General features: G+C 35.2%; 1 protein-coding gene across 1 annotated transcript; it reads left to right on the top strand.

The window, feature by feature from the left end:
• Positions 1 to 12404: 12404 nt before the first annotated feature.
• LOC115428031 (CMP-N-acetylneuraminate-beta-galactosamide-alpha-2,3-sialyltransferase 1-like) lies at positions 12405 to 20094 on the top strand. The gene is made up of 7 exons (XM_030146804.1): positions 12405 to 12477; positions 15531 to 15782; positions 15882 to 16072; positions 16156 to 16338; positions 17410 to 17434; positions 17520 to 17639; positions 19077 to 20094. Exons 2-7 carry the CDS (start codon positions 15546 to 15548, stop codon positions 19242 to 19244), a joined length of 924 nt encoding a protein of 307 aa, XP_030002664.1. The 5' UTR covers positions 12405 to 12477; positions 15531 to 15545; the 3' UTR covers positions 19245 to 20094.
• The last annotated feature ends 1760 nt before the right edge of the window (positions 20095 to 21854 follow it).

Here is a 21854-nt window from a genome sequence, read left to right as displayed (position 1 = left end):
AGGAAATCGATTTATTTCACTCTAGCAATTTTAGCTAGCGGTACCATATGACACTTGACGGTCCGTCACTTGTGGTCACTTGTGATTTCCAGTTGTCTTCTGGTCCCCACTCTACCTGGAAACATAGAGACTAAAGTTGGGAGAAAGCAGCAGAGTCCTGTCTGGGATTTATTTGAATACGATGGTGAAAAAGAGAAAAGATATGACAAAACTAAAATTAATACTGAAAGTAAACTAAAACTAGAAGCACTCGGAGAGCGCAGACCTCCGCCAAGGCTGATCAGTGGCCCCCCCCGTGGGCCCCCCCACCCCCGATCACCACCAAAATTTAATCATTTCTTCCTTATCCCATTTCCAACAAACCCTGAAAATTTCATCCAAATCTGTCCATAACTTTTTGAGTTATGTTGCACACTAACAGACAGACAAACAAACAAACAAACAAACAAACAAACCCTGGCAAAAACATAACCTCCTTGGCGGAGGTAAAAATCCAAAACTATTATAACCTTGATTGTAACTTGACACAGGTATCGATGTAATATGCGACATCCAACATCATCAGCTTGTGCATCCACAGAAGGTAAACTAACCACAAGCCTCAGAAAAAAATCCTGCAAGATGATAAAAAATGCAACTCATTTGCTGGCAAAAAAAAAAAAATCTAAAACACAGAGCAAACCAGTCCCCTGATGTCCTACATGAAAGCTGGTCATACTATTTTATAACCCATGCAGCTGTTTGTTGGAACACATGAGAAAAAAGACACTGGAGACACTTTTCCAGTGCAAAACATTTGAAAATGGTTTCTGCTGCAGCACTAATAATGAACATAAAGGCTGTAATAGCCTCAAAACAGATGGCCTGTTCTACCTCATTTTTGTGAAGCAGGACGTAATTATTTTATTTTTGACACTCAGGACTGACTCAGGAATATTAACCCTTTCATGCATGAATTATGAGAACCTTAATCAAGATTTTTTTTTTCCTGTGTTTTTATTCCTCTGTAGGCATAAAAAAAAAAAAACAATGTGATTGAGTTTCTTCTATGAACCTATTTTTCATGGAGTTACAAAATCATGTGTTTAATTTTAGAAGCAAAGAAACATTTTTACTGATATACTGTGTGAAAACTATGAGATAAAAACATTTTTAATGCTGCTAATCTGATGTTTTCTCACATTTTAACAATACCTGCATGGAGATAATATTAAAAAAAAAAAAAAGCTAACAAACAAACAAAAGAAAAACTCTTTGTTTAAAAAAAAAACAAAAAAAAAACAAACTGTTAATTAGAGTTTAATAACTGAATGCCAATGCCAACTTTAACATCGTACATTTTCTGAATGGCTTGGCAACAATTAGATAATAATAAAATTGTATGTTGCCATGGCAACTGGTTGTTTACAGGTACGTTTTTCAAATTCTACCGATTTCTGAATACAAATGTGTCTCATTTACATACCAATGACAGTTACAAACGGCCATTGAATAAGGTTGGACCAGATAGGACAGCTGGCATCCTGGTTACAATGTGTATTGACCTAAGGGCCATATACTGTATCTAAGATATGAAAATAATTCAGCTGGAATGGTGATGGCGAAATCGTAGGACAGACCGAAATTCCAATCTTCAGATCCCACTTCCAAATAGAATTACAATCTGTCCTAGTAGGATTGTAAATTCTCCTAGGACAGATTGGAATTCCAATCTTCAGATCCTAATTTCTTGTAGGATTTCAGTTTGTCCTAGGACAAACTAAAATTTCAATCTGTCCTAGTAGGATTTGTAATCCTACTGGATTTCAATCTCTACTGTGACATATGCAAACATCACAGTGTGGATTTGTTTACTAGTATTCATCTACTGCAGCAATGACATACAGGATAAACAGGTGAACATGTCGTCCAGCTGTTTTTCTGTCACTACTTCTGTCATAGGATGAGGAGCAGGGGGAAGATCATGGATAACTGGTTTTAATATTAATCCACAGTCATTTTTCTTCCATATTTCCTACATTAACTTCAACTGTTGCACTTTTCCTTATGGGGAAACTGACATCCAGGTCTTTTTCTACAGACTTGAAGTGGTCAGCTTTCCTATGCTTTTGCCGTCCAATCTGCCAAGTATGCTTAATTTTCATTAATGAAAACTGTGTTTCGAACCTTAATTGCTGACACCAGGTTTGTTATTTAGTCTTTGCACAGTTCCAGTGTATATACATTACGTCTGATTTTTTTTATTTTTTATTTTTATATAAATACATGAAAATTACCTTAATCTGTTATAATAATCTTAATCTCTTCCTGACTACAGAATGTGATTCAAAATGCAAAATAAATACCTACAAAAAAGAACTAATGGACTCATGTTGAAGCAACATCAATGTTTATTGAGAATAAAATATTAGCTACTCAGTCTATATTAAAATATTTAGTTATGTGATGGATTTAAATTCTGGGATGTATGTCTGTGTTTGATATTTTCTCCTTCATATAATACATGTTATTCTATTTATTGTATTTTACACAACCAACAAAAACACAACCACCAGGGGACAGAAACAAGTAATGGTCTGGACTGAAATGACAAAAGCAGGAAGACATTCAGGAGAATAGAGAACTGTGGTTGCAGAATGGAGAAGGTGATTTGTTCCTGGTAAGTACAGTATATGGTTCTAGTACAGTGAATACGCTGGAAAAAACAGTGGGGCAGGACTGAGGTGACATTGGAGAAAGTGTTGAGTGTAAAGTCATGGATGAAATCAGGATTCACAACTTTAAATCAACCATTGTCACTGTCATATTATTATTATTATTATTATTATTATTATTATTATTATTAATAATAATAATAATAATAATAATAATAATAATAATAATAATAATAATAATAATAATTGAAGAGTAAGACATCTGAGCAGAGACGTCCAGGGCAGTAAAAACAATGTGAAAGTATCAAAATCTGTAGTAACATGAACGTACACCAGGGGCTGGCTCCAAAAAGGAGTTAGTCCCTGGAGGACAGTGGTTTTTTGAACAAAGCCCCCTCACCCACCCAGTTGCCCCTGGGGGTGGGGGGGGTCCAAACCGAAACCTAAATGAATTCCACACAGGGTTTGGTTTGGTTTGGGGTGGAGTACACTTCAAAGTTGTTCACCGTGAAGGGAGGGATTCAGGTACGTAATAACGGAAAGACTAATGGATTCATGATACTTACTGTAGGCTATCACTTGGATTTTACAGATTTGATGAAAAATTGGTGACGAACATCATACGCAGCTTTAAGTAAAAATACAAATATCCTGCAAAATATATACTTAAGTAAACATACTCATGCAATAAGTTGTCTAAATGTCTGAGCTGTGTCATTTTGATAAAGAATGCAGATATACTGACTGATGCCTCTGCCCATGTCACTGATGTCATAATTACAACCAACTATACAGTTGATGTGTATTTTAAAGGCTGGTGTACTTATTGTGCGTACTCTTTACAATACTGTGCGTACTTTAACCCTTTCATGCATAGTGGTCACTACAATGGACAGCTATTCTACAACTGTTCTCTTGTATATTCATGGGTTTTGTTGTTTTAACACAATGGACACATCATCACAAACACTGCAATCCATACTAGTACTGTAACTTTGCTTTTCTTGATAAACCTGTATAATATGTTTTAGTGTAAATCAGTTGCTAGTTGTTATTAGACTGTAATTAACAGTTTTGTTAAATGAAAACTTTTTTTTTGCAAATTATCTCCATGAAGTGGAGTAATAACTAGTATTAGAGTGGGTTAAAATGTGAGAAAACATCAGATTAGCTGCATTAAAAATGTTTTTATTTCATAGTTTTCACACATATCACTTTCTGGTGATGAGTTTCTTTGCTTCAGAAATTAAATGCATGGTGTCCAAATGAGTGGACATTTTTGTAACTCCATGAAAAATTGGTTCATTAAAAAATTTCAATTGCGTTGTTTTTTTTTCATGCCTAAAGAGGAATAAAATCACTCAAGAAAAAAAAAAATTGACTAAGATTATCATAATTCATGCATGAAAGGGTTAATTTATCATTCTGTGGATGAGAACTTATCTACTTGGTATTACCCACTAATGTACTATTAAGTTAAACCAATTAAGACATGATATATCTATAAATCATGTATTTACTTGCAAAACTATTCAAAACACTGGGCTCTGTTCAGAGCAGTAAAAGCACAACATTTTTCAGACGCACAAAACAAAAACCCAACTACACTACAGACTCACACTGCACTACACACTAATTATACACTCAAAAAATGGTAAATATGCAAGTTTGCTAATTCTTTTGCCGCCTCTTTTCCGTTGCTGTTACGTTCCTTTAAAAGCCCATTTTTACAGTTCCTTCCAACACAGAACGCGCACCAAACCTAATGATGCTTTTGCCAAAAAATTCAGTTTTTATATATTGTCTCATAAGTTTGTTTTTACTTGTCTTTTAACACCATTGATTTCACATTATTAGTCTGACATCTGCATTTTCCTCACAAATTGAAACAGAGATTCAGCTGGCAAACACACGCTCTGCTATCATTGGAGGTAATAGAACCACCTGATGCAATGGTAAGACAACGCCACAATGCAGTCAGTAGGAGAACTATTTTATCATGCAAAATTTTATGGAAATTGTGTAACGGCATAAATTGTAGAAATGTAGTGGAGTAGAAAGTCCAGATAACTGCTGCAAAATGTAACGGAGTAAAATCAAAAGCATACATTATTATTTTTACTTAAAGGAACATTGTGTAACTCCCCTACTCTAGGTGGCAGCAAATACCGGAATAAGTGCAAAGACAGCGCAATCTAATGGCTAGCACTTTGGGACAAAAAGCCATGGCGGTATCTTTCGTGATTTTTGAATACTTCATTTCCACAACCTGCTAAAATGGCAAGCACCTCAACTTCTGTCATCACTTCCATCAACCTGGTCTGACAGAATTCTGTGTAATGACCACGGACCCCTACCTCCAAATCTGTGGTGGTATCACAGAATCGCCAAAAATTCCGTGATGGGATACCAATGTAAGTCAGTGACAGGCATCAGGCGTGGTCCAGGCGTGGATCCATTCATTCAAATATAACTGCATCGGGATCATCGCAGCTACAATGGGTACGGTTACATGATGTTTTTTAAATCCGATTTACTTTTCCAGAAGAAATTAATTCGGAACTATTTACATGGAAATGTTAAATCCCAATAAAGGTTTACATGAGGTATTAATGAGGTAGATAAGTGAGCTAAAGGGTTTGCACTGCCTTGTTCTCGCAGTCCTTCTGTTAGCTTAGCTTAGCATAGTCACTGCATTTCCATGGTCACACATAGCCAGTTTTTTAAAGGTGATTTGTAGTCTTTTGTAAGTGATTTTGTGAAATCTGATTCTCCCTAATTATTTCTTTAGATCTGCGACTTCCTGCACTCATACAATCTTGGGACTGTTGTGTTGACGGAAGTTGGAAAATCTTTTTGTTGGAAGGGATGCATGCGTTAAATTAGCTTTGCTTTACCGTTTTAGCTTTGCATTAGTTTTTATTTCCCAAGATTTTATTCCTGCAGTAAGTCACATTGCCATGATTTGAGCATCAATTTGTGATCATATTGATGCCACCGGACTAAAGGAATGATTAGGGAGAACTGAATTTCACAAAATCACTCTTAAAATACTACAAATCACCTGTAAAAGCCTAGCTACGTCTGACCATAGGAATGAAGCCATTATGCTAAGCTAGGCTAAGCTAAGCTAACAGAAGGGCTGCAAGAACAAGGCAGTTGGTGCACTGCAGTGTAAACTGATTTGCCAACTTATTGAACTCATTAGTGCATGACAAATGAATGAATAAAAAACAAGTGGTGAACTCTTCCTTCAGGGTTTTCCAGGCTGGTAGATCCCATCAGAATAGCCCACTGGAACGGTTTGGTAAGACTAGACTGTATTGCATATTCTTCCACCAGCGCAGAATGTGTGCGTCATCACAACAGGACAAGACAACGAGCATGTGCAGAATGGAAGGAATAAAGTCCAAACGGAATAAAGGGTTTACATGTCCGAGGAAGAATTTAGACCAGAATTAAAAGGGGATAAAACCAGTGACTTTATTCAGGTTTAAATTTAATCCAGACTATTCTTTTTCAACTGGAATAAAGTGTTTACCTGGGCATCTGAAATAGGATCTAACCTTTAATAAGATTAAACCAGGAATAAAAGTTGTCATGTAAACGCACGGAATGCAGCTACAGCTACATTCATATCTGTCCTAATTAAATGAGCCAGAATGGTAACATTCCTGCAATGGGTAATGTTTATGTATGTAAATCAATCAGTCATTTTTATATGGCACTTCTCATACAGTGAAATGTAACACAGAGTGCTTAAAACTTAGTACACCCCCACCACCAAACACACACACACACACACACGGTATCTACCGCACCTGAAGATCACACCTTCAGCCCATCCCACTGAACACATGCCAGTTGTGTTTTACATTGCAAATGTACATCATCACAGTCATGCAATTGCACATCTTTGTTCGTCGGCATGGACAGACCTACCCGCTGTTCTTGTGGAATATCAGACAAGGACGTAAGTATATTTTGAGTTTCATTATTTTTCATTTACTTTTCATCACATTAATGCTATTCAGCTTCTTCACTGCATAACAACTTAAGAAAAAAATAACCACCATGTTAGTAATGTTTAGAACTGTCAGTCAATAAAACAAATAAAATAAGTAAAAAATTAGATTTTTACATGTAAGAGCACAGACTAAACAAGACACAGTTATCGCCACAGTATTTGTGAAGGTCAACAGCACAAAGTCAGATGAACACAGCACAGCACAGATGAACTGGACTAATTGTTGAAGTTCAATCAAAGAAGGAGTTTTTTTAATGTATAAAACAAATAGAAAATACATGAGGTGCATAAATATTAATATTGCCAATACCGCATGTTTTTTTGCCTTTAATAAAATCTCTCCAAACCATTAAATTTGATTCTGTGCGATTTCATCATTTAGCTGTTATCATATTAAAATAATGCATTCTCTGTCATAAATGGCATATGTTCTAAAATAACAAAATTTATATGCAGCTAAATCCAGGCCAAAATGTGTGTTAATTTGGGGAAAATATCAATTCCTTATTTCACACAAGGAACATGTCAAAGCAGTGACATGTGACTGAATCACTCAAAGTCTGTTCAAGGCTTTTTAGGCATTTATGCTCGCTTTATATACGTAAATAGGTACGTGTGTCACTGCCTCAGATGCATCCATTGCGTTGGAATTAGCGTTTATCAATCAGTCCAGGGCACTGCTCTTAATTAACATACTGGACAAACGTCACAAACAAGACTAAAGTTTTTTGAGAAGAGGAAGAAGAAGAAATTAGATCATAACAAACATGGTGATGACAGAGGAGGTATTACTAATGTGGATACAACAGGGTGTATCAGAAAAAAGTAGACTCAAAAAAAACAACAAAGAACCAAAACGAAAAGACATTTTGAGAATCTGGTCATATGTGTTTATTGACCATGGAATTCTCCCTTGGTTGACACCAGTGTCCTGGGTCAGTTTTCATGTTTCAGTGAACAACACTAATTGGAATTGTGCAAAATAAAAGTCTTTTGCGCATGGACGTGTAAGGGTTAATATGAGATCTGTCTTTGTATTGTGTGTGTTATCAGAGCAGAGCTTGGCAGACACAGTATTCACAGACAACCACTGTTTTCTGCTTGTACCACAGTCCTATAATAATAAAACTTAAAAATGATAAATTGTCTATCTCCTTACGACAGGGGTGTCAAACTCATTTTAGTTCAGAGGCCACATTCAGCTAAATTGGATCTGCAGTGAAATAATAACATAATAATATATAAATAATGTCAACTCCAAACTTTTATCTATGTTTTAGAGTGAAAAAAGTAAATTTACATTATGAAAAGGTGTACATCTACAAACTATCCTTTTAAAAGATGTGAATAACATGAATAAACTGAAAAAACAAGTGCAATTTTAACAATATTCTGCCTCAGTTTATCATTTACACATGTACATTAGAACTTACAGATCACACTGGATCTACAAATACACAAAACATTTAGTAACAGGCAGAATATTGTTAAAATTGTACTTACTTCTCTTAAGACATTTCAGGTTGTTCATATTTGTTCAGATTATTCACATTTTTTGCAAAATGAATGAATGAATGAATGAATGAAATCTTTATTTTGAACATGTAGACAGTGAAAAAAAAAAAACAAAAATCAACCCACAAAATATAAGTACTGGTACATAAATGATTGCTAAGCAAATAAACCACGAAAAAATAATAATAAAAAAATAATAGTAATAATAATAATGAATAATAATAATAATAAAAAAATAAAATAATAATAATAATAATAATAATAATAATAATAATAATAATATAAATAAAACAATTGAAATGGAATTATACATGCTCGAAAAGGAGTAGGAAGAAGTAAAAATGTATATACTCCTACCCCCAATTTCTATTCCTTATGATTACTATATAGCAATTATTATTTTGTATGAATATCAATATAATAATAATAATAATAATAATAATAATAATAATAATAATAATAAAAACAGCAATAACAATAATAGTTGTATAACAATATCACATATCCTTTTTCCTGTATACACTAATATGATAATACCCATTTTCTACTTATCCTACCAGATATTAACACCATATTTTAATAAAAACTAAAAAGAACAAAAACAGACAGAAACACATATACATATATAATATAAATACATTTATATTCTATACTGTCCTATATAGTAATAATATACTCATATATCCATATTTTAACTAGATACTAACAGCACATATGTGGCCAAGCCCCACTATGAAAAACAACCAGATTATACTTTGTTTTAGTGTAAATACATGAAAATATTTACATTTACAAAGAGAAACATTTGGAGTTGTCACATGTTGGACACCTGTGCCTTACGAGTACAATACAACTGCAGAATGAATGAACTTGTAAAGTTAGCACCACTCATTGTCACAGTGGGGAAAAGAAAGGACTCAAAAGCTCAGTACTGAAGGGAAAAAAAAATAACAAGTTTATTTAACAAAATCTGAAAACAACACAACAAAAACCTAACACAAAAACTAAATCAGAAAACAGAGTCCAAAAAAAACCCATACAACACCTGGGTCAGAGTCCGTGGATGAATATGGATAATTGTCCGGGCTATGGAAAGGAGTGAGGAGAAATGGACCAGCGCTGCATGGCTGCAAACCTAATTCTTAAATAGGCCAATAGTAATTGGCTGCAGCCACGCAGCGCCAGCAGGTGAGTCTGATGATGATAATGATTATGACAAAGGAGGAGCCGAGAGTCACACAGGCACAGATTCCTGACACTCATGTAAGTAGCCTACCAAGCTAACACCAACCTTTCCCCCAAAATTTATGTTTTCAAAGTAATAAATGCAGTCCTTTCAGTGGTCAACCCCACTACTCAAAAGCATAAGTGACACGACAGTACATACAGTAGTGCAACTCCGGCTGTGTGTGGTTTATTTTCAGATTTACCATGCTCACTGCTGTCTGTCCCATAGAAGAACCTGACAGCGCTCAGTTCATTTGGAACAGTTCAGGCTTACGTCAACCGCGTGATCACCGGAGTGGTGACATCAAAGCATGTCATAACTCTCTCTATAGGACTCTGCTCAAAACTCATTCAGTTGTGCCATCAAGTCAAACCTGGTTTATAATAAATCCTATGTTCACTGGAGACAGTACTGTCTGCAGCTGTGTGTGACTTGTACACTTTCACTCATCTTTCTGACATTTCTTTCATTTAGAATAGACTGTAGAAGAGGTCAGACATTACAACTTGGACAGTGACAACTTTTAGATTTTTTTTAATTTATCCTTTGGCCTGGATGTGGCTTCATAAACTCAGTGTCATGACCAGGCACAAGAATGGGATACACAGAATAAAAGAGACACCGTGTACAGTACAAAGACTTTAGTTGTCGAAATAATAGTAAGCCTATTAGTAACATATGTGATATGTTATAGTTATGAATGTGATATGTTACAGTTATGAATGTGATATGTTACAGTTATGAATGTGATATGTTATAGTTATGAATGTGATATAGTTATGAATGTGATACAGTTATGAATGTGATATGTTATAGTTATGAATGTGATATGTTACAGTTATGAATGTGATATGTTATAGTTATGAATGTGATACAGTTATGAATGTGATATGTTATAGTTATGAATGTGATACAGTTATGAATGTGATATGTTATAGTTATGAATGTGATATGTTACAGTTATGAATGTGATATGTTACAGTTATGAATGTGATATGTTACAGTTATGAATGTGATATGTTACAGTTATCATGTCTGTCTTTAGCTGATTAGTTTGGAGTTGTGTGATGTATTAATATTAGAAGGTCACAGGCTTTAAGGGGTAGAATGGAAAACGCAGACAAAGGGACACAGATGGGTTAGTTTAGTTTTTAGGAGTGTGGAATGTTTATTGTTGTATAGTTTTATTATAGAGGAGAAGACTTTAAGAGGTGGGGGTGAGAATATAATAGACAGCTGTAAAGTGGGGGATTCGCACTGTTATTGGTTGAGGCCAGAAAGAGACAGCACCCCATGTATGACTATAAAGGATGAGGAAAAAAGGTTTTTCTCTGGACTCTTGAGGACATTGAGCCAGAGAGATGGGTTCTATGTTTGGAGACTTTTATGTCTGTAGGCCTGGAAAACTGATTCTGTCTAACCTTGGGAGACCACAGATCTGTGTAAGTTTGATTAATCTTCATAACTTCCGCCAAGTGTAATGGCAGAGGTAATGTTTTCATTGGGGTCTGTCTGTCTGTCTGTCCGTCTGTCTGTTAGCAAGATGACTCAGAAAGTTATGGGCAGATTTGGATGACATTTTCAGGAAATGTTGATACTAGCACAAGGAACAAATGATTACATTTTGGTGGTGATTTGGTGTGTGTGTGTGTGTGGGGGGGGCTGCGCTCTCTAAATGGTTTTCTAGTTACACTTAAATCCTGTTTTAAGTCTGTTTTATGATCAAGGTAATAACCTATCTAAAGAACGTGGGGACAGAGAACAGGAATCAGATTTGTAAGTAGAATCCTAACAGTGTGTGTGTGTGTGTGTGTGTGTGTGTGTGTGTGTGTGTGTGTGTGTGTGTGTGTGTGTGTGTGTGTGTGTGTGTAGGTGTGTGTGTGTGTGAGTGAGTGTTTGATATCTGTCCAAGAACAGCTAATAACCTGCACAGTACCCTCAGGCTTGTATTTTAATAGGAACCAAACACCTTAATGTGTTTTATGAACTCAGGGACACAGCACTACAGCAGATTTAATATAGAACAAGAAAAGCACTTGGAGAGCGCAGACTTCCGCCAAGGCAGATCAGTGGGCCCCCGTGCCCCCCCACCCCCCACCCAAATTTAATCATTTGTTCCATGTGCCAGTATCAACATTTCCTGAAAATTTCATGAAAATCCGTCCATTACTTTTTGAGTTATCTTGCTAACAAACAAACAAACACGCACACACGTAAACACACAAACACACAAAGCAAAGCGATCACAATACTTCCTGGGGGAAGGTAATAATAAACAAAAGTAAAACAAGAAAAGCACTCGGAGAGCACAGACCTCCGCCAAGGCAGATCAGTGCCCCCCCCAACACCACCCAAATTTAATCATTTCTTCCCTGTGCCAGTATCAACATTTAATGAAAATTTCATGAAAATCCATCCAGTACTTTTTGAGTTATCTTGCTAACAAACAAACAAACACGCACACACGTAAACACACAAACACACAAAGCAAAGCGATCACAATACCTCCTGGGGGACATAACCAGAAGTAAGAACTTACATCACAGATAAACAACTGAACTGAACCCCATACAGAATGGTCAAGATTACACAGTGGTCTGACTCTTCATCATCAATACAAGATCCCAGTAAAAAAAGTTCATGCAACTCTGGAAGAATATAAGTACCGAAAACAATACCTTTTGCGTGGCGATGTAATAAATACTTTGTTGTCATGTTATGTAAGTATTGTTGGGCACAAATGATGCAGCGCTAAATTTGCTCCATAATCAACACTGAAAGTTGTCCAACTGAACATTCTGAGTCATATTTTACCAAATATGACATAAGAGATCAGTACCACTACGTACCACGACGATGGAATCCTACTGACAATGACAGTGATACTGGTCTTTTGTGAAAAATGTGTGTCACAGCTGAAAAACACATCTTTAGCCCCACCCACTGAACCAACCCCACTTGTATTTCAGTGCAAATGCCTGTCACTGCTGTTGTTCATCTACACTGACAGACCTACCTGTGCACTTTGGAAATACCCCTTACTTATCCATGAGGTACGTATACTTTTTATTTCATTATTTTTCATTTTAAAATAATTCTTCTGATTTGTTACTAGTGATGATGATGATGATCAGTGATTCATTTCATTACAAAACTAATGCTGTTCAGCTTGTTCACCACCAAGCAACTAAAGAAAAAACAAGAACAATGCAACTACCGTTTAGAACTGTCTTTTCGGGCATGTAACTAGAACTATTGTGCTTTTCTTCTAAGATTGTTATGATTCTTGATATTTGTATTGTTATGTATGTTTTGCTAGTGCATATATGTTAAATTTCATTGCATGTTCAGAATAAATCACTAAATCACAAATCACAATGAAACTATCAAAAATTTCCGATGAAAGCATCAAACCAATCTGAAAAAGCATCTGTTTATTTGTTTATTTAATTGAATTTTTTGATCAGAAAATGAAAATACAAAAATTTAGAAGCTCATCAGAAGAATTCTCTGTCACAAATGGCATATGTTCAACAATAACAAAATTAATATAGAGCTAAATCCAAGTCACAATTTGTGTTAATTTGGCAAAACATCAAGTCCTTGTCACTCCCACAAGACATATATCAAAGCAGTGATATGTGACTGAATGACTTGGAATCTGTTTAAACTGTTTCCCACTCACACAGAACAATGAATGCCAGAACATCTATTAACATTTTATTGTGGTGTTGTTTCAAAGTCAAACCTGTGTAGCTGGTTTATCAAGGAATTATACTTTTTTTTTTTTTTTTGTTCAGACAAGGTATAGTTTTTAGATGTTACAGAACAAAGAAAAGAAAAGAGAAGAAGTATAATTACATTAACAGAAGACAAAATGAACATCATTAGCCTTGGTTTATCAAGTGGCATAAAATAAAAAAATATATTGGTAACACTTTACTTGAAGGTCTAGTTTATAATGCATTAAGCGCACATTCATAAGACATTACAATGCATTTATAATGCATTATAAAAGTCATTACAACAGTTTATGATGATGTAAAACAACGTATACCAAGGTTAATAAAGTATTATAAGTGTAGGCATAATGTATTATAAATTCAGCTTTCATTATGTTTTATACATCCATACCAAAGCAGTGTGAAGGAATTTATTTTTTTAGGTGGGGAACCTTTTTTAGGTTTTGTCATTGGTCCCTATACCCATCTATTTTAGGGATTTAATATTTATTTAAAAAAAAAAAAAAAAAAAGAAAGTATGTGTTTGAATTAGCAAAGATTTAGAGTTGCCACATTATTTTTTTATGTATAAAGCAACATGTAAACCTTCTATTTACTGTCTCTGTTCTTTTAATGTTTTGTTTTTGAAAAATAAAGTTATTAAGAACACTTACACTTTACTTAGATCCAGCAGATACTGCTCATACGTCATCAGACTTGTGTTATAATATCATATAATTGCTAATAACCTTATACAGTGTTGTCACTTTACTAAAAGCTCTTAAAGTCCTCCTGTAACTTATTATTGATGTTTATAAGGCATTATTCCGTTTCAGAAACTACATGTCAGAGCAGTTCTCTGTGTCTTTATAACTGGCTAGAGTTATGATGGTTAGAATGTGTTACGTAACCCAGGACTTGAGATTCTTCCTTCAAACACTGTTGTCACTTTGGTATGGAGGTATAAAACATTATGAAAGCTGAATTTATAATACATTAGGCCTACACTTATAATACTTTATTAACCTTGGTATAAGTTGTTTTACATGATGTACTCATAAACTGTTGTAATGACTTTTATAATGCACTATAAATGCAATATAATGTCTTATGAATATACGCTTAATGCATTATAAACTAGACCTTCAAGTAAAGTGTTACCAATATATTTACTTTTGATGCTGTGGAAAATTTAAAAAATCATTGAAAATTTGGATATTTATTGTTTTTGTTGTCATCAGGTAGTATAGACTATACTATACTATATTTATGACCTTTCATCATACGAAATAATGATAAAGATTACATTTAAGTATTTGGTAATGATGCATTTTAATAGGAGCCAGAGCAACAATGTTTGTATGTATGAGACGTATAACCCATATGTTGCTTCAAACTGAAATAAATAATTGGTAACTATATTAATAATCCATTATTTAATCCAGTATCTCTCCTATTATGCTTATGTTCTTTATGTTAAAATAATCCTATGGTTTTTGGCTTTCATTTTGTCAAGATAACCATTAACTGAAGCTCTTTTACAAATGTTTTTAACTTTCGATTGATTAAACAAATGAGAAGTCACTTTCCTAACCTTAGATATTAAACACGCTATCGCCCATAAAGTTGGAATAATTGTCTTTTCAGACACATTTTTCTTTTTATTCCTATTCAAACACATCAGTAATCACCTTTGAACAGGTGGAATGATTACATACTGAGTCCCAGTTACATTTAATTAAAAAAATTCAGATACAAAAAATTCAGGTGCAAAAAATTCAGATCACACATCAGTGCTGACCAGCTTCCTGGATCGGTGTCACATGACCAACCTAATGTAACTCGACTGGCTGGCTGTCGGTTCGACTTGAGATTGAATCATTGCTTATCCTTGGTGTCCTGGATGTGTGATCTGAATTTTTTACATCTGAATTTTTTGCATCTCAATTTCGTGCTCTGAATATTTTGCATCTGAATTTTTTGTTTCCGAATTTTTTGCTTCTGAATTTTTTTATTCATAGTAACGTGAGTAAAATTGAGAGACAAAAAATTTGGATAGTTAATTTCAGTGCAAAAAAAAATTCAGATACTTAATTTTAGTGCAAAAAAATTCAGTGCTGGAAATTCAATGACTTTTATAATTCAAAATCTGATGCGACAGATTTACTTCCATAGCATTTGCTCATGTGCGACGCTAACTCTACTTGGACAAACTGCCCCAAATGCATTGACAGAGACATTCAGAGTCATTCTGCTCTGCAGATGGGTTAATTGCATTAAAATTTTTAATAATATTAATTATGTTAATGGATTAATTATTTTGACAGCCCTAGTATTTAACAAATGCTCTTTATCTTAACACTAAAACTCTTTCCCTTTCACAGATCATCTCCGTCAGCATGTCAACAAAAAACAACATCTTAACTTTTCTGCTGCTTCTCACTGGCATCTGTCTGATATGGATGGAAACGAGACCAGAGTTTTCCTTCAGTCTTCTAAACTTCAGATCCTGTGACTGTGACACTTTGACGTCAACAGATGTCGATCCATGGTTCATAACACATTTTAACAGATCTGTTGAACCATTTATGTCGACAAAGAACAATATCTCAGAGCGTCATTTTAATTGGTGGAAGGTGAGACAACCACGCCCTGTAATTATCTCTGAAGATTCTTGTACATGAATGCCTGCAGGCAGATGAAGGATTCATTCACATAAAATATTGTGGTGTCAGAAATTACAGTATGATCGCCGCAACTACGCTTACTATAAAGCGACAGTTGAAAAGCTGTTTCAGCTCCTCCCGTCCCCTCCAGATGAACCCAGCTCTGGTCGCTGCAGGACTTGTTCCGTGGTGGGCAACAGCGGTAATTTAAACGACGCACATTATGGACCGCTAATAGATCACCAGGATTTAGTCATACGGTAAATATACAGGAAAAATCATGTAAAAATATTTCTCTTTAACCCATGTCAGAAGCAAAACTGTATATAATGTATGTATTTAGGATAAACAAAGGTCAAACCGAAGGCTATGAACAGCACGTTGGGACCAGAACAACTCATCGTGTCATGTATCCAGAGAGTGCGAGTAACATCAGCAGCAACGACACTCATATTGTCCTGTTTCCATTTAAGACAAAGGACCTTGAGTGGATTATCAAGGCTACAAAGACAGGACTTATTGGACGGTGAGCACAGATATGTATGGAGTCTGAAAAGTTACCAACATCATAAAAATGTATATTCAAAATTTAAAAAAAACAAACAAAAATGATGTAAATTTCAGCTCACTACAATGAGATGTTGTTGATTGTTTTGCATTTCCATCCATTTGCAGTTCATTCTAGCATCAGCCATTGTAAACCTGTGGTCTGTGGTTTCAAACCAAAACAAAATCATGTCACTTTTAAATTCTATGTTATTGTAATAACAAAGAGTTAAGTAACACACTCAAAAATAGAGGTACCAGCTTTTACTTAAAAGGGTACAAATGCTTGTCGCTGGGGGTGTACTTTTTTGAGAGACATTTCTGTACCCTTTCGAAATGGTCCATTTTTGTACCTTAAGTACTTTATATAGAAAGAAAACTCTCCTATAGTTGATAATGCCATGATGTTTAAAGTTTGAACTGGCGGCCTTATTGAGAAAAAAAAAAAAAACGGCATAGGCAAGCTACGACATCAAGACATGGAGGTATGAATGAAAACTTGATAAAACAGAGATTATGGCAATAATCAGAGGTTCTAATAAGCTAAATAAAGCATTAGGCTATTATCATTGAGCTAATTGGGCCATTAAATTAAAAGACAAATTATTATTAAATATAATATAGAGTAATTACAGTATGATATATAATAAATAATGCACTAAGTCTAATGTTTTAACTATAATTAGGCCTACTGTTCAGTTCTCCTAGCCTATAGCCTATTCTCATGGTGTATACTCATTTTTTAATTCTGCAGGGTACCTTCTAGTACAAATTTGTACTTTACATAACTTTGGACCCTTTTTCATAGTCTACAGGTGCAATTCTGGCCTCCTACAGACCAATATTGTACTTTTGAGAGAACATTCTTAAAAAATGTACTTATAGGTACATAAATGTTCTGATCTCGTACCTCTATTTTTGAGAATGTAGTTGTCATTTAACATCTTCGGTTTGTTCCTAAAATACCCTCCAAACCCTGACTAGGTTGGTTTTGTTGTTACTTGTCATGTTAATTTGATTTAATTTCTACATTATATTGTGTTTCCTACAGACAACATTCTACAAAAAAAGGTTTGGTGAGTATTAGCTTAAGGCCATTAGCATTTTTAGCTGCAGTGACTCAACAAATCATGTTTACAGACTAAATGTCATTTATAACAGGTGATGGTAGTAAATCCATCGTTCATGAAGTATGTCCATGAAATATGGCTTGGGAAGAAGGGCAAATATCCATCCACTGGCTTCATGACTTTGGTTCTCGCGATCCACTTGTGTGAGGAGGTAAGCCGAGGTTTGATGGTTTTCAGGTCGATGTGATATTTAGACTAAACCGTCAATTTAAAAATTGGTCAAACCTCCTTTGGCAGCAATAACCTAAAACGAGCCTATCCGGTAGCAGCATTTAAGGGGAATTCTGGGCCATTCTTCAATACAGAACTGCTTTAGCTCAGCCATATTCTTAACTTGTCTGGTGTGAAAAGCTTTCTTGAGGTCAATCCACAGTGTCTCTTGTAACTCAGGTGTTTGGCTCTGACAGGGCCAATGCAATAGGTAAACTGTAAATTTCTGAAGCCAATTCATGGCAGAATACTTTCAAAAGCATCATTAATATCATTAAAAAGTTGATTTACCCCAGTAAAAAGTAAAAAGTTGATTTACTGCAGTAAATCAACTAAAAAAAAGTCAAACTCATATATAGATTCATACACACAGACTATCTATCAAGAGTTTTTTTGGGTTTTTTTGATGATTATGGATTAGAGCTAATGAAAAAACAATGAATTTCAGTATCTGAGAAAAATGAAAAAGTTCAATATTGGAGACTCATGGTGTCAATTCTAATCAACTACTTTACTCAAAACTCCTGCAAAGGTTTCCTGAGCCTTTAAATGGTCTTTCAGTCTGGTTCTGTCGGCGACACAATCATAGGGAAGACAGACTGGACAGTTGTCCAGAAGATGATCATTCACACCCTGCACAAGGAGCATAGGACTCAAAGGGTCAGTGCTACAGAAACTGACTGTTCTCCAAGGTTTGAATCCAAGCACATCAATGAAAAGTTGAATGGAAAGAAAAAATGTGGTCGAAAATGGGACAACTGCTGACCTTAGAGGACTGTGGAACAAATTCAGTATTTTGGGCACAGATTCATCACGGGCCTCATGTACAGAGTGTGTACACACAACACAAAATGTTATGAACACAATGTTCGACGCACATGTCGGGATGTACAAAAAACAACTGTGCATGAATATTTGTGCAATAGTATGTAAACTTTCAATCTGCTGTGAGAATGCACATGTACAAAGTACTGAAACTCACCTGTGTAAGATCATTTTCTGAGATACTGAATTTTGGGTTTTCAGTAGCTGTAAATTATGATCACCAAAATGAAAAGAAATAAGCACTTAAAAGGTATCGGCCTGTAGGTAACAAATCTATATTTGAGTTTCACTATATGAACTGACTTAATGAAATCAAGCAGCTTTTTGACAATATTCTAATTCACTGAGATGCACCTGTGTATGATGTTTAGATATGCAGACATAGTGGAACTCTGGTGTTTTTGTGTATCCACGCTCCTTGTCAGCTTTGTTTAAGTTTGTCTAAGGTTACTAATCTGACAGCTGGCATTAGTTCGATCAGTGCTCCACTCATACAATAGGGTTTTTGAATATCCATTGTGTAAAGCTGAGTGGGTTGTTTGTTTTGTTACAGGTCCATGTGTTTGGTTACGGAGCTGACAGCGATGGAAACTGGAGTCACTACTGGGAGGAACTCCTGAACAAAAAGTTAAGAACTGGAAACCATAGTGGGAAACACGAGTATGGCATTATTTTGAAGCTGGCACAGTCTCAAAAAGTCAAGTTTTATACCGGGTATTGATGAAGTTTTGGTAGTGAATCATGTACAGAAAAACAGAAACTGAAGGCTGCAGTTGAATGGTCATTAAGTACCAGTCCTGACTTTAATGGCAAACATGAGGTTATTGATGATGGTTGATTGATTGATGGTTATTGATGGCTCCATAAGGACATCAATAGTAATCTAAATAAAAGTACAACAAAAACAATCTGAAATAATTATCTGGCAGTACCCTTTGATGTCTATCCACAGGCATTAATATAACTGTATTTCATGTGCTAATACTTAAAGGTGGGGTAGGAGACGTTTTCCTGGAGCATTTTTTACTATATTGCTTAAAATCCCCTTCACACTGCAATTGCAACCAACTAACTGAATCCTCTAACACAAAAATAAAACATTTTGTCACCTGTGGAGGTGCACCTGCAGACCTGAATTCAGAGTTACACACAGATCCACAGAGCAGGGGGGAAATGAATCATAAAGGGGGGGGTGGTGGAGTGGAGGGGAATGAATGAGGTAAGCATCCGCAGATGGGGGGACAAGCACTGCGCGTTCTAGAGGTGTGGCTTCGGGAGGAAGTCTGAAGAAAGGGGTTTGGACTTTTGAATTGTGTATTTTCAAAAATGTAGCTTACTCAGACTGTTTTTTCCAGGATCTCCTACCCCACCTTTAAAGGACTTTGTTTACGCCTCACATCATGCTGTCTTTCATAATTCTGTTACTGTCTCCTAATAGACCCTTCACATATCGGCTAAAATTTGCTCAGAGGTCTTATTTATGTCTTTGTGCATAAGAAATCAATATAAGTGAATCCCCAAAGGAACTTTGTGTTGGTAAATGCAAGTTCTGCAAATTTACAGGATTTCAGTTCTGTTGCAACATGTTGATGGTCATATGAACTACATTTTCAGCTCAAAAATGTCCAATTTCATCACAATTAATGCTATATTTTCATGTCACAAATGGCCAAGTTATATTTCAACTGAATTTACCTGAAAAACAAATATTCTATTCTTTTAGATTCCCCAATTTTTCTTACAAGATTATATACTACATATCACGTTTTATTTTTACAGGTTCAATATGGAGTATGGTGCTGATCCATCCTGCTTATGTTACGCCAATACATACATTAAGAATGTCACACGTCACTTTTTAAATCAACAGTTTTCTAATAATAAGCATTTTTATAAAGAAATAACAATTCTATATTGTTATTTACTCTTTAGTATGATGATAAACTATACAATAAATAATTCTGATCCTAGTTTTTGCACAGGGATCATTTGTGGAAACGGTGACATGGCTGCCGAGCATCAGTATGATGGGATCTGTAACAACCATGTCACATCCGTCCACTGCCACATTTTGTGTTTTTGTGTCAGCTGTTATTGTTTTACATCCACAATACTAACATTTATGAATAAGAGGAGAATTAGCAATAGTAAGTATATAAGTTTATTACTAATAAAGTACTGGTACTGACCAGAGCATCATGGGTAATGTCACGTCCATCCACCAGCAAATAATATCAGTAGTCTGTGCACAAATGTATTAGCATTATTTCAAGACAGTTTTATGCATTTCTTATAACTTCTTCTTTTTTTTTTTTTTTTGACAAAAATGGCCACTCATTTGACCCCCTAAGTAAATTTTAGCCAATATGTAATATCTATAACAGCTGTGTAGTTCAATTCGAATTCTTTTAATTCTAACAGTTTCTTGTATACTTTGTGTAAGTGTGTGCCAAACATGCTATGACTTTTTGTACATTTTGTAAATACTTTTAAGGAGAGGATCGCATGTCTTGTCAATACCAAGGGATTCTGGGTATTTAAGATGGTTTCTCTGTATATGTTCCTCTGGAGGTCTGAACAAGAGCAATTGTGGTTGAAACATTAAAGCTGAAATGACCCCTCATAAGAGAGTTATATCTTATTTATCCTCCATAGACTGTTCACATACACACTAGTATTCTGGTTATCAGGCCACTCCTGGTTTTGATCACGTTCATGCTATGGTGTTTATACGGAGTGTCAAGAAATCTGTAAACCCATGTCCCTGTACATGATAAGATTAATTTAGTCAGACCGTTCAGTAGCTTCTGTCTGACTTTGAAGGTACTGTGACTAAAGAGAACATCTGGTTCACAGCAGACTCAGCATTAATAAATGCCAACATCACAGTGTGGATTTGTTTACTAGTGTTCAGCTACAGCAGCAATGACATACAGGATGAACAAGTGAACATGTCATCCAGCTGTTAATCTGTCACTGACTCCACATAGGATGAAGAGAGGGTGAAGATCATGAGTAACTGGTTTTAACCCATAAAGACCCAAAAATCCATCACTGACAAAAACCATCTACTGATCTAAAATGTTTAATACCTATTGATCCACTAATCCTATCAATACATGTAAATAACTGGTGTAAAATACAGTTTGTCATCTTTTTATGGTCATCAGATATGACCCATTTAATCGTCATCTTCGACAACATTGACTCACCAGTAAAAAAGTCACTTTTTCTTCAGTTTTCTCTCTTTTTAATGTAATAACTGTCAATTTTAATCTGACCTTTCCTGAACATCTACATGATCAGTAAATTAAATATAAGAAAATACCTG

The sequence above is a fragment of the Sphaeramia orbicularis genome, chromosome 11 (assembly GCF_902148855.1).
Source record: "Sphaeramia orbicularis chromosome 11, fSphaOr1.1, whole genome shotgun sequence".
NCBI lineage: Eukaryota > Metazoa > Chordata > Actinopteri > Kurtiformes > Apogonidae > Sphaeramia > Sphaeramia orbicularis.
Note: the sequence above shows the minus strand (reverse complement) of the source record. Positions and strands in the feature narration are given on the sequence as shown.

Excerpts from the sequence above, each read along its gene's own strand:
- LOC115428031 (XM_030146804.1), top strand. The coding sequence starts at position 15,546 with ATGTCAACAAAAAACAACATCTTAACTTTTCTGCTGCTTCTCACTGGC. Across the intron at positions 16,073-16,155 it reads CACCAGGATTTAGTCATACG|GATAAACAAAGGTCAAACCG; the intron begins GTAAATATACAG and ends GTATGTATTTAG. Across the intron at positions 17,640-19,076 it reads CGATCCACTTGTGTGAGGAG|GTCCATGTGTTTGGTTACGG; the intron begins GTAAGCCGAGGT and ends GTTTTGTTACAG.